The sequence below is a fragment of the Triticum dicoccoides genome, chromosome 7A, assembly GCF_002162155.2.
Source record: "Triticum dicoccoides isolate Atlit2015 ecotype Zavitan chromosome 7A, WEW_v2.0, whole genome shotgun sequence".
NCBI classification, from domain to species: Eukaryota; Viridiplantae; Streptophyta; class Magnoliopsida; order Poales; family Poaceae; genus Triticum; species Triticum dicoccoides.
In genome coordinates this window covers 370,408,511-370,422,890 of record NC_041392.1, presented here as the reverse complement: position 1 = coordinate 370,422,890, position 14,380 = coordinate 370,408,511, and the positions used below count along the sequence as shown (strand labels likewise).

Genomic DNA, 14,380 nt, shown 5'->3' with positions numbered 1-14,380 from the left:
GTGTAATAGCCCACTGATCGAGCGCCGACACAATCTGTCGGGCAGGTAGATTCACATCTCTTACAACCCACACAATCTTCGATTCTTGGCACAGAAGCAATTTGCTTGGCTATACATTCATCCCAGGGTATCATTTCTAATACATCTGTTGGACAAGCTTGTACACATTGAGTGCATCCTATACATGTATCGTAAATTTTTACGGAATGTGACATTGGATCTATAATTTTTTTCTTTTCAGCATAAATTTTGTTGATCTGGTAAAAATGAAATTAGTAGTATAATGAGACATATCTATTGTAGACACTAGATGAATCAATGGTTTATCAAAACTTCAAAAATAAAAATCTATTTTTTAATCTGTTTGTGAGAAAGCGTGAAGAGAGCCAAGAGACTTTAATTTTTGATTTCAACAATAAGAAATAAGAAAGAATTTTATGAATTGTACAGATGAATTTGAATTAGCCAATAAATTGGCTATCGTATTTTCAATATAAATTATTGCAATATCAATGAATTACAAATACAAAAATTCATTCAAGTGAAAAAGAATACTATGCAATAATCTACTAAAAGTGGATATTGTCAAATAATACTAAGAAAATAGTATTGATTTCTATTTATTTTAATATTTGCGCCTTTGTTTAAAGGATTCTATGTCTAATTATTCAAAAGTCTAACTATTCTATAAATTAGATTGATTGATACGAGTGGATTTCCTATTACAATGGATGGAAGAAAAAATGGATAGTCCAATAGCGGCTTCAGTGGCCGCAAGGGCTATAACAAAAATTACGAAAATATCTGCTTTTAATTGGCCACTATCAAATAGATCAAAAAATGTTACGAGATTTAGATTAATTGAATTTAGTATAAGTTCAAGACATATTAGAGCTCTAACTATGTTTTGGCTTGTGATCAATCCGTAGATACCAATCAGAAATAAATAGACACTCAAAAAAAGTACATGCTCAAACGTCATTAACTAACTCCTTATAAATCTCAATTCATTTCAATATGAGGGCAAGAATTGAACCGATTCAATTAATTACAATAGAACAATTACACAACAAAAGAGAAAATAAAGGAGGTATTTGTTGGTAGTAGATGGGTTTTACTAAATCAAAATTGTGATTCTTCAGTTATTTATTTTAGATTTGCAATTCTTATAATTTGTACTTTTTGTTTTCTTATTGCCGAGCCATAGTAATTGCACCTATTAAAGCAACTAGAAGAATTATAGAAATGAGTTAAAACGGAAGATAAATATTTGTTGCTAAATGAATTCCAATTTGTTGAACATTGTTTATGAGACCTTGTTCTACTATTTAGTTTTATCTTGTAGTCCAAAGAATTCCATACCACGACGTATCTGGGATAGTGGTCATTAGTGAAAAAACTATAGTTATACAAACGAATGAAGTGAACCCATCTCCAATAGTCCAATAATTCTTATCTTTAGACCATTCTGAGCCATTTACGAACATTACAGTGAAAAAACTATAGTTATACAAACGAATGAAGTGAACCCACATAAATAATAAGTTGTGCGACAACTACAAAGTAGGAATTTAATAAAAAATAGATAAGGATATACAAATAAGAACTAATCCCAACGAAAAGGCAAAATAAATGGGTTTGGTAAGTAATACTACTCCTAGACCCCCTAGTAGAAGAACAAATCCCCCAAATAGCATAAGAATCTCATGTATTGGTCCAGGTAAATCCATTATGCATAAAAAGAAATTAATAGTATAAAAATTTTCATGAACTGACTAAAAATAAAGGATTCAAGGAAGGAAAAAGGATTAGGGTACTTTTTGTGCATAAACTATATAGTTGGAAATTATATTATATCACGAAAATCTTGTCTGATTTAAAATAAGAAAGAATTTCCAATAAGCAGTAGTTTTTCGTTTTTCTCTATAGTTTAATAAAGATTATTGGATTTTTATAACAAAAAGACAAAATCAAAGTTTAGTAATCAGTAATCGTTCTTGAATTCGAAGATTTTCTTTGTTTATTTTACTTTCAGACGAATTCCCAATTGTTTGAATTGTGTAATCTTCCGTTATGGAGATTGGTAACCGACTTAAAGGAATTTGATTGTAATTCAATTCATGATGGTCATAGGTAGAAAGTTCATATTCTTCAGTTATTGTTAAACAACTTGTTGGACAATACTCAACAAAATTGCCACAAAATATACAAACTCCAAAATCAATACTATAATTAAGAAATTGTTTTCTTTTAATATCCTTTTCAAATCTCCAATCCATAGTGGGTAAATCTGTCAGACATACATGAACACACACTTCACAAACAATACATTTATCGAATTCAAAGTGGATTCACCCTCGGAAATGCTCTGGTGTAATTGATTTTTCATAAGGGTAGTGAATCATTATAGGTAAATGATTTGTGTGGGATAAGGTAGTTATGAAACTTTGACCTATGTACCTTGTAGCACGTATTGTTTGTTGACCATAACTCATGAACCCAGTTACCATAGGGAACATATTCATTCTAAATATCTATGAAAAAGACATGTTTCTTTCTCTTGTTTAAGAGAGCTTTTGTGTTGAAAATATTCTTACTATTATTGTATTATCTTATTTATAGTGAAACAAGTTGAGAAGAGGTTGTTAATAAGAGATTGCCCAGGGAAATAGGTAAAAAAATCCATCCAAGATTTAATAACTGATCCATTCTCATCCTTGGTAAAGTCCATCTTATTGTGATAGAAATGAAGAGAAATAAATAAGCTTTAGTTAATGTTATAAATATACCCATTGTCATTTCCAAAATTGCAAGTGCTTTATTCATTTGAAAAAATAATCAAAAAAGGATAATAGGGAAATAGATAAATTCCACCTGCCCAAGTATAGAATGTTACAAATAAAGAACAAACTAATAAATTTAGGTAAGAAACAAGATAAAATAAACCATATTTGATACCGGAATATTCAGTTTGGTAACCTGCTACTAATTCTTCCTCCGCTTCTGGTAAATCAAAGGGTAATCTTTCACATTCTGCCAAAGAGGAAATTAAAAAAAGCAGAAAACCTATAGGCTGACGCCAAATATTCCATCCAAAAAACTGCATTTTGACTGTGCTTCAACAATATCAGCTATACTTGAACTATTAGACAATCATAGTCGATGATAACACCACAGTTCCCACCGCTATTTCAAAACCGTACATGAAACCTTAGATTCATACTGCTTCTCTATGATCAGAAAAAGGAAAGGACTATTTTGTTTCTATCCCCTGGGGCGTAGGTAGAATTAGATAAAATAAAATAGATTTGAAAGTCCTAAATTAGACCAAAGGAATTCCGTCTGCTAGAATAAGAAAAAGTGCTTCCGAATTGATCTCATCCTTTATAAAATAATGAAAAAATTTCTTTGTTCAATAATAACTTAATCTTGGAATAAAACACTTGTTACTAGTTATAGGAATTAAATTAATAAATGGAAAGAGTTGGTTATTAGTTCATGAGCAATTCCGCATGAATATGGATAGAGGAAGGAAATAATGAAAAAAAATCTAGTGCACTCCATATCTTTTTTACTATTCTTCTTTCCCCGTGGAAGGGGGTATTTAAAAAGAAAAAATGGATAAAGGGTTAATTCGTTCTTGATAGCCATTTCCTTAACAAGTGAATGAGAACATACTCAGGATTGGAATCCGAAGAAAGTACTACTTGATAATTTCTACAAATTGCAAGTCCTTATTACGATCCCTTTTATGGGCAAAAATCTCTAATGTTTTAGATTTTCCATTACTAATCCTTTATGTACTTTAGTGTTCCTAACCCTTCACTAACTTTTGGTGGATTCTTCTTATGGATTATTAAGCTATAGTAATAACTAGGAGTATTTTAGTAATGGAATTCCATATCGTGAATCCTTTATTCTTGGCCGCTTCAAGATATGATGACTAATTAAAAAATATCAACCTTGGGATAAAGAGTTTACACTGCTTATGTTTACTTCCAGTTTTTTCTTGTACGTAGGAAATGAGATTTTTTCTTTTTACTACAAATTTATAAGTTGTTTTGTTTCACTCATATAGCTATCTAGTTTAACTTACCAACCCAAATACTAAATAAGAAAAGGAATATAAATTGTTAATGGATTTATAGGAAAAAGATCTATTTTAACAAATCACAGATAGAGATATTTCTAGCACATAAAAAGTTAATGGTATTTCATAACTAATGGATTGAGCAGCAGCTCATAGACCACCTGAAAATAATATTTATTATTTGAGCTATATCCTGGCATAAGAAGACCAATAGGAGCTATACTTGAAATGGCAATCCATAAAAAAACACCAATACTAAGATCGGCTAAAACAAAATGATATCCCAAAGGGATAACTAAAAAACTTAATAAAACTGATATGACTGCTATAGAGGGTCCAATGCTAAATAAAGAAATATCTCCTAGGGATGGCAGAATATCTTCTTTAAAAAGTAGGTTAGTCCCATCTGCTATAGCTTGAAGCAAGCCCAGGGGACCAGCATATTCAGGACCAATACGTTGTTGTATCGACGCAGATATTTCTCTTTCTAACCACACAATTACGAGTACCTCTATTGTTATTCCCAAAAGGAGGGTCAAAATGGGTAGAATCGATATCAGTCCATAGACTTCTTTTAATAATTCCAATTTCGAAAAAGAATTGATAGTTTCTACCTCTACCCTATCTATTATCATTTCAAGGATCAACTTCCGCCATAATGATATCTATACTACCTAATATCGTCATGATATCAGCCAATTTCATTTTTTAACTAGCCGAGGAAGAATTTGGAAATTAATAAACCCGGGTGAACGGATATTCCATCTCCAGGGGAAAAGGCTATCATCTCCTACTAGATAAATCCCTAATTCACCTTTTGGGGCTTCTACTCTTACATAAAGCTCTTGTCTTGACAATTCAAAATTGGGCAAAGGTTTTTTTACCAAGAAATTTATACTCAAAATCATTCCATTCAGAATTCTTTTCTTTCTTAAAGCGTCGGGCTTCTAAATTCTCATAAGGTCCTGTAGGAATTTTTTTATACAACTTGTTGAATTATTTTGATGGATTCCCTCATTTCACCAACTCGTACTAAATAGCAAGCTAACGAATCCCCTTCCTTTTGCCATTGGACTTTCCAAACAAATTGGTTGTAAGACTCATAAGGATCTACTTTACGAAGATCCCATTACATTCCAGAAGCTCGTAACATCGGTCCTGATAAGCCCCAATTTACTGCTTCTTCTCCGCTAATAAAACCTACTCCTTCAACTCGCTCTAAAAATTGGATTCTGTGTAATAAGTTGTTGATATTAAACAACTCCGCGTAAAAAATAATCACATAAATCTAAACATTTATTGGCCCATCCATAAGGTAGATCAGCGGCTACTCCTCCGATGCGAAAGTAATTGTGCATCATTCGCATACCTGTAGCAACTTCAAATAGATCATATATTAATTCTCTCTCTCTCTAAAAATATAGAAAAAAGGAGTCTGTGCGCCGAGATCCGCCATAAAAGGTCCAAGCCATAGCAAGTGAGAAGCTATCCGGCTTAATTCTAACATAATTACCCTAATATAGCTGGCTCTTTGTAGCATTTGAATATTCTCCAAGAATTCTGGCAAATTTACTATTATTGCTTCTGTAAACATAGTAGCTAAATAATCCCACCTTGTTACATAAGGTAAGTATTGTATAATAGTTCTGTTTTCCGCGATTTTTTCTATTCCTCTGTGTAAATAGCCTAATATGGCTTCACAATCAATAACATCCTCACCATCGAGAGTAATGATCAGTCGAAGAACACCATGCATTGATGGGTGTTGAGGTCCCATATTGACTATCATGAGATCTTTTCTTGTAAGCGGTAGATTCATATCCTTTCTTCCTTAATTCATTATTCCATGAAAATGGATTATTCCATGAATTCCTCAAAGCGAGGCTCATCAAAATGAAAAATCAAAGAGTACTATAAGACTATTAAAAATAATAAAACAAGTAAAAAAATTGAACAATTAAATTACTGCTCCCGAATATTCAACTGACCGATTAATTTCTTATAACGTACTCTATTTTTCTTTGCCAAATAAGCCAACAAACATTGATGTTTTACCAAAAGTCTTCGTAGACCTCTTTCCGATGAAAAATATTTTTTTGTGTAATTCCAAATGTGAAGAAAGTCTCTGTATCTTATTGGTGAAACTGAATACTTGAAATTCAACAGAACCCGTTTTCTTCTTTTTCTTCTTTAACCATAAATCCAAAAAAAATCTACCTCCTTTCTTTTTCATGTATTTTTCTGATTAGAAAAAATACAAAATTATGTCAATTATTTTGAAGTTATTCTAATCTCATACACACACAAATTTGCAATTATTCATCTACTACATGAATTTGGTTTTATTTTATCGATGCAAATTGGAATTGAATAGACGGGTACATTCTTTCTAATATTTTAGATATAAGAGATTTCTTCTATCTAAAATATTAGAAAGAATTTTTTTGATTTATTTATTGCTATATGCAATTTATGGAATTGATACACCATTTAATTGATATCATTTAGCAAAGTGAAACACAGCATATGCATCCATCTTTTGGCTCGAGAATTTCACGTGATAAAGATATGGTATAAGAAATAGACTATTAAGTAACTCTAAATGAATTGTGGATACATCTGTATCCTTAACATACTAAAACGATTGTCATTATCCGTATCAAACCAATAGCCATTCATACAGGCTAAATCTTCTAATCAATGGTGGGCCAATAATGAATTTTTTTGCATATGTATTAAGACGCTTGGTGATGTAGGGTGGAACCCTAGATGGCCGATATTTCACGAAAGGAGCGGATCCCGCAAAGAAAACGAAGAACACGAGGGGAAACATGAGAGAATCACTCAAACCAACAAGAACGATCACACATATGCTAGATCCATGAACACAAAGGGAGATACATGATCCACAATCAACAAGGGACGATACACGGTAACCGGTTCTTCTCCAAAGGTGGTCTTGAAGGGACCACCCAGAAGGGGGTCTTGAATCCAAGGGGATCTTCTCCGAAGAGGGGCCGCGGTCTCTCTCATGGAGTAGATCCGTAATGGATGAGCAAAGCTCTATCTCTAATGAGCTACTACTTTGCTAACCCTAGCTAGGAGTAGTAGGAGGTCTATTTATAGTCTTAGTGCAAATGGGGACGAAGTGAGGGGATACATGGGCCTCGGGCCTGAGTCCTGTGCGCAGACAGGTACCAGACGTCCGCTGGGGACCGGACGTCCGGTGGTCGCCCGACTTCCGCTATTTCCGTTTTGTGATGGAGGTGCTAGACGTCTGGTCACTTCGGACTTTCACTAATTTTGGCTCGGGTGCGGTGGTGCCGGATGTCCGGTCCTGCCCGGTTGTCCGCTCGCTGGGAGGTGTGGCCGGTCGTCCGGTCCTGGCCGGAGGTCCGCTCATTGTAGCTTTCGCTGGGGGCTTCAGGCTCCGGACGTCCGGCCCCGGCCGGTCGTCCGGTGGCTGTAGCTTTGTTGGCCTTCCTTCTTCATAACCTTGGCGCTTGGTGTCCTTGTCGCCTTGTCCGATGGGTGTAGCTGCTCCGTGGCTCTCCTCCAAGTACCTGATCACGCATAGTGTTTCCGCTTGAAGTAGTAGCCATGTCTCATGTATAGAAAGTGGTAGTTTGAAGAGGAGCGAGTTCACCTTATCTTCGATAGCCTTTGCTCGTGGCCTTATCATTGGTCCAAGTGGTGTCGTGGGAGACGTAGGTAGGTCCATGGGGATGATCTTGGGATGCTCCGCATCATCTCCCCTCCCTTGGGAAAGATCCGACCACGGATCAAATTCTTCATCACCATGGTAGGGTGAGAGATCCTTGACATTGAAGACATCGCTCACATTGTACTTGTCATGCGAGAGGTCGATCTTGTAAGCGTTGTTGTTGTAGTGTGCAAGCACATTAAAGGTTCCGTCCGCTCATGGTAGGAGTTTGGACTTGCGTTCGGTAGGGAAGGGGTCCTTGCGAAGGTGTAGCCACACAAGATCACCAATGTTGAATACCATGGGGTGCTTGTTGATGTTGAGCTTGGTCGCAAGACTTGCACTTGGCGCTCGATTGTGTGCCTTGTATGTTCATGCACCTTCTTGAATTGATTCACATGTGCACTTGCGTCCATATTGATGTGCCTTTGGAGTTGTAGAGGAAGAATGTCCAATGGTGACAATGGGTTGAATCCGTAGACGACCTCGAAGGGGGACTTGCTGGTAGTTGAGTGTCTTGTGCGACTGTAGGCGAACTCGGCGATAGGTACACACTCCTCCCACTCCTTGATGTTATTCTTGATGAGCACACGAAGTAGAGCGGAGAGTGTGCGGTTGGTCACCTCCATTTGGCTATCGGTTTGTGGATGGTACGCCGTGGAGAAGAGTAGCTTGATCCGGAGCTTGGCGCATAGGGTCTTCCAAAAGTAGCTTAGGAACTTGACGTAGCGGTCCGAGACAATCGTCTTTGGCACTCCATGTAGACGCAATATTTCCCTACAAAAGAGATTGGCAACATGTGAAGCATCGTCTATCTTGTTGCCTGGTATGAAATGTGCCATCTTTGAGAATCGGTCCACAACAACAAATACCGAATCCTTTCCATTTCTAGTTCTAGGCCAGGTACAAAATCCATGCTAATATCTTCCCATGGTTGATATGGAATTGTCAGAGGCATATAAAGGCCATGGGATTGAGCTTTAGACTTAGCTTTGCAACATGTAGAGCATCGGTTGGTGAAGCGGTTGACGTCGTGAAACATCTTAAGCCAATAGTAGTTCTTGGAGAGCGTAGTGAAAGTCTTGTCGCGTCCAAAATGTCCCATTAGTCCTCCACCATGAGATTCCTGCAAAAGCAACAAACAAATAGAAGACTCGGGGATGCAAAGTTTGTTAGCTCTCATAAGATATCCATCTTTGATGTAATAACGATCCCAAGAGGTATGCTTCAAACACTTGGCATAAGGAATACCAAAAGTAGGATCATGTGCATACAAGTCTTTTAGGTGCTCAAAGCCAATGACATCCAATTCAAGTTGAGTAACGAGCATGCATATGCGAGAAAGAGCGTCCGCCACAACATTTTCCTTACCTTTGATGTACTTGATGATATAAGGAAATGACTCAATGAATTCACTCCACTTAGCATGACGCTTGTTCAACTTAGTTTGACCCTTAAGGTATTTAAGTGTTTCATGATCGGTAGGAATGATAAACATGAGGGCAAAGATAATGTTCCCATTCATGCTAAGCTCGCACTAAAGCATATAAATCTTTGTCATAGATGGGGTAATTGAGTTGCGCTCCGGAAAGTTTCTCACTAAAGCTATGGGGCGCTTTGCTTGCGTTAACACACCTCTTATGCCATTACCACTAGCATCGCAATGAATCTCAAAGGGTTTGACAAAATTGGGTAAAGAAAGCACGGGAGCATGAGTAAGCAAATTATTAAGCTCATTGAAAACAGTATCTTGGGATGGTCCCCAAACAAAAGGCGCATTTTTCTTGCTCAAGGCATGCAAAGGTGAAGCAATGGTGCTAATGTCCTTCACAAATCTACGGTAGAAATCGGCTAAACCAAGGAAGCTACGCACTTGATACAAGTTGGTTTGTTGTGGCCAAGTTTTAATAGCATTGATCTTAGAGTCATCAACATGAACACCCTTAGAGGAAACAACAAAATCCAAGAAAATGAGCTTATCAACGCCAAAAAGGCACTTTTCCATGTTAGCATAGAGACACTCTTTTCGAAGAGTTTGCGAAACGGTTCAAACACGGGTGACACGATCTGTGAGAGATTTGCTATAAACAAGGATATCATTGAAGTAGACCACAACAAACTCACCAATGTAAGGGTGAAACACAAAATTAATAAGACGCATGAAAGTACCCGGTGCTTCTGATACCCATAGGAATGACTAACCACTCATACAAGCCAAACTTTGTTTTGAAAGAGGATTTCTATTCATCATCCTCTTGTATGCGGATTTGATAGTAACCACTTTTAAGATCAATTTTGGAAAAGATAGTGGCACCACTAAGTTCATCAAGCATATCATCAAGGCGTGGAATGGGATACCTATAGCGAACGGTGATAGCATTGATAGGTCTACAATCGGATCACATGCAAAAGCTATTGTCTATTTTTGGCACAAGAATGACCGGAACGGCACAAGGACTCAAACTTTCATGCACATGTCCATGGTCTATGAGATGTTTTACTTGCCTTTGTATTTCTTTGGTTTCTTCGGGGTTGACGTGGTAGGGAGCTTTGTTTGGAAGTGGTGCTCTAGGGATGAGGTCGATGCGGTGCTCGATGCCTCATAGTGGAGGTAGTCCCGGAGGTAGATCATCGGGGAAAACATCTTGGAATTCCCGCAAAAGAGAAGACAACACAAAAGGTAGATTGTGAGAGGTGTTAGCTTTTGGTGCGCCGTGCTTGCACCAAAGGACATAGTGCATGACAATAGATGGGTTCTCACACACTTCTCTTATCTCACTTTTGGTGGCAAATAGAACTAATTTCTTATTTTCGCTCATCGAGGAGGTAGTCGATTTGGGCTTGTTGCGCTCACTCTCGTTTTGGTGGTTCGCTCTCTCACTATTCTCTCCACGATGATTAGCTTGCTTGTCGATGATCACTTGGCTTTGAGACATAGGGCGAAGTACATACTCCTTTCCTTTCATCTTGAAGATGTAGTGGTTCGTTCGGCCATTGTGGATGACACCTCTATCAAATTTCCATGGTCGACCAAGAAGAAGGTGGCAAACGGTCATTGGAACGACATCACACTCCAAAGTGTCTTCATAAGCTCCGATTTTGAAGGGTACTTGCACTCTATGCTCGACTTGGATAGTGCCGGAATCGCTTAGCCATTGAACTTTATATGGATGTGGGTGCTTCATCCTGAGCAATTGGAGCTTGGAGCAAAGTTCTTCACTTGCTAAGTTATGACAACTCCCTCCATCGATGATGACGTTGACGGACCTTCCATTGATGTCAGCCTTGGTATGAAAGATGTGGCATCTTTGATCTTCTTCTTGGTGATGTTGAAGGGTTAAGTCCTTGGAGACAACAAGAGCGGGGCTTTAATCTTCATCACGAAAGACTTGTTCCTCTTCATCGTTCACTTGCCAGTGCATGGAGACTTGCTCAAGTGCTTCCGCTTCTCTTTCACTCATGGAGTCGTATGTACCATCGTCATTGAGGATCATGGTCCGCTTGTTGGTATACTCAAAGGGCTTGTGGCCTCGGCCTCCGCATGTGAAGCATTTGAAGGAACTTGTCCTGATGGTCTCATCGGTTGGGGTAGATGATGATGAAGCTGTCGACTTGTAGTTGCTCGTTGTAGGAGGATGACTTGAGGTTGTCGAAGATTTCTTGTAACTCGACTTGTCAACGTTGCTTGTAGAAGGCTTGGTTGATGTAGAAGTTGTTGGAGTCATTGAAGCTTGGGTGTTGGAGAAACCATAGGACTTGGATGACAACTTGGCATACTTGAAGTCTTCTTGCACTTGACGTTCCGCTTTGGTAGCTTGATGCACTAGCTCGATGAGGTTCGAGTATGGTTGAAAGTCAGCGATCTTCTTGATAGGCTTATTGAGTCCATTCAAGAAACGTGCCATAGTTTGCTCATCATCTTCCATGACATTGGCTCGTATCATTGCAATCTCCATTTCCTTGTAGTACTCTTCAACGCTCTTGGTTCCTTGCTTGAGGAGTTGGAGTTTCTTGAAAAGGTCGCAGTTGTAGTAGGTAGGCACGAAGTGTGCTCTCATGACATCCTTCATTTGTGCCCAAGTAGTGATGGGTGGTTCACCTTTTGCCTCTCGGCGCTCAATGACTTGTTCCCATCAAATGAGGACATAGTCTTGGAACTCAAGGGATACCATCGCGATCTTCTTATCTTCTTCATAGTTGTGCAAGCGGAAGATTTTGTCAACCTTCAATGCCCATGAAAGGTACTCTTCGGGATCATTGCCTCCATTGATCTTGGGCATGGTGAACTTCTTCCCGAAGTGCTTCTTCATGTTCATGAGCTTATCGGCCACGGTTGGCTATGGCTCGACTTGATTCTCGGAGGGCATGTTGCGCCTCAAGTGCTTCAGCTTCTCACAATTTTTGCTCTTGACGTTGCGCCTCGGCATCTTGTGCTTCTTGGTGTAGACGTGCTCGCTCTTCCTCTTCGTGTTGGCGTTGTCGTTGCAATTTTCGTGCTTGCGCAAAGGTAGCTTGGTTTTGACGATGTCGTTGTTCTTGAGGGTTGTTGTTGTGTAGAGGGTTGTGATTGGCTTGACGATCTTGATGCGCGGCATGACGAAGAGTGCTCGATGTCAGTGTACTAGAGCCAGAGATGGTGTAGTCAGAGTGTCAACTTGAGCGGCTCTGTCTTGATGAGGACGAAGTGGAAGAAGAACGGTTGAGCAACAAAGCATGACTCTTGTCCATTCTTGCGTCATTCTCTTGCTTGTGGTCATCGAGCTTGTGGCTGAAGTAATCTCTTGTGCGTTGCTCGGAGAGTCGCAAGTCGGTGGCGAGGTAGTCGATGCGTTCTCTCATTGCTTGTTGCTCTTGATGCAAAGCACGTTGTGCACCAAAGAGGTGGTTCTTTGTGACATAGGAGTTCATGTCGTCGTCTTGCCCGATGAAGAGTGGGTTGGTAGAAGTACTTGGCCTATCCATCATTCCAAGGGAAATATGTGAGTGGTAGACAGAGAAGAACGTATACCAAATGTACCTTGACCGATGTTGAAGGTGGATCAAAGATCACTCCAATATGGAACAAGGAAATAGCACAATTGGTACCAATTCTTGTCGGTTTCTCACACCTACACAAGTAAAAGTTTATGGTGGGGCTCGGTTAGGATGTTGAAACAAAATTTGATGCAATTGTTAGTGAGCTTCAATAATGTTGGAAAAGATTCGCAAGTTGGCAATGCAACAAGTAGACCAAGAAAAATGAGGTACACGGAAACACACGCACACAAAGAGATGAATGGGGTCGTGCAACCAAGGATGAGCCAAAATGTGGGATCCACGAAAATGCTCTTGTTGCCCAACAGTAGAGAGACGCTAGCACGATTGCACAATTGGTGGATACGAACACTTGTGCACAACCTACTAAGAAAAAATGCAACAACTTCTATCCCAAGTATGCTCTATGTATGGTATTCCGATGATATGATCCAAGATGATCTAGTATGGAAATCTTAATGTTGTATGATGATATGGTTCTTGATTAAAAGCTCTTTGCTTATCTTTCTGATGCGGAGCATCCTTTGGTAATCCCCATGGACCTACCATCGTCTCATCAAAAGCCAAGAGGACCCATGACACGAGCATGAGCTAGAGCTCTGGAGAACGAGGTGACCTCTTTCTTTAGTGATATCACATATGATCCTCTCGAGACATGGCTACTACCTAAGTCCGAGACGTTGTGCATGATTAGGTACCCAGAGGAACCTCCCGAAGATGCACGTGAAGACCGACAAGCCCCCAAGTTCACGGATGAAGAGAACCAACGGAAGGAGTCAAGGGCAACTCCCAGGCCCCGGACATCCGGCCCCTGGAAGTCTCTACAAAAGCAAGGTGTAACACCCCGGATGTAACTTTCCCTATTTGTACTCCAACTCTTGCCATTTCCGGTGTTAAGTTATATTTATTTCCTCGGTTCGGGTCTTTGGCTCCGTGTGTTGTTGTCGTTGTCTTGCATCTCATATCATGTCATCATGTGCATTGCATTTGCATACATGTTCGTCTCATACATTCGAGCATTTTCCCCGTTGTCCGTTTTGCATTCTAGCGCTTCGTTCTCCTTCGGTGGTCATTTCTAGCTTTATTTCATGTGTGGGGATTAAACATTTCCGGATTGGACCAAGACTTGCCAAGCGGCCTTGGTTTACTACCGGTAGACCGGCTGTCAAGTTTCGTACCATTTGGACTTCGTTTGATACTCCAACGGTTAACCGAGGGACCAAAAAGGCCTCGTGTGTGTTGCAGCCCAACACCCCTCCAATTTGTCCCAAAACCCACCTAACTCTGCTCCATCATCTAGAGCGTTCGATCACGATCGCGTGGCCGAAAACCGCACCTCATTTGGACTCTCCTAGCTCCCTCTATGCCTATAAATAGACCCCTCTCGAAAAATCCGGATCCTCCCCCGTCCAAACCCTAAAAATCCACCTCGCGCCGCGCCGGACGTGTCCGTTTCGGCCGGACACGCCGCCGCCGCCGCCCGCAGCCAGTGGCAGAGCGCCATGTGGCCGCCGCTGCGCCACTCCTACCGCGGCCCGCGGTAGCCCGGAGCC

General features: G+C 39.6%; 1 protein-coding gene and 1 pseudogene across 1 annotated transcript; both read right to left on the bottom strand.

The window, feature by feature from the left end:
* Positions 1–2,573: 2,573 nt before the first annotated feature.
* Positions 2,574–5,987, bottom strand: LOC119331952 (annotated as a pseudogene).
* LOC119331953 (NAD(P)H-quinone oxidoreductase subunit 1, chloroplastic-like) lies at positions 4,204–4,725 on the bottom strand. Its single transcript, XM_037605129.1, has one exon. The coding sequence runs from the start codon at positions 4,723–4,725 to the stop codon at positions 4,204–4,206; it is 522 nt and encodes a 173-aa protein (XP_037461026.1).
* Positions 5,988–14,380: the final 8,393 nt, after the last annotated feature.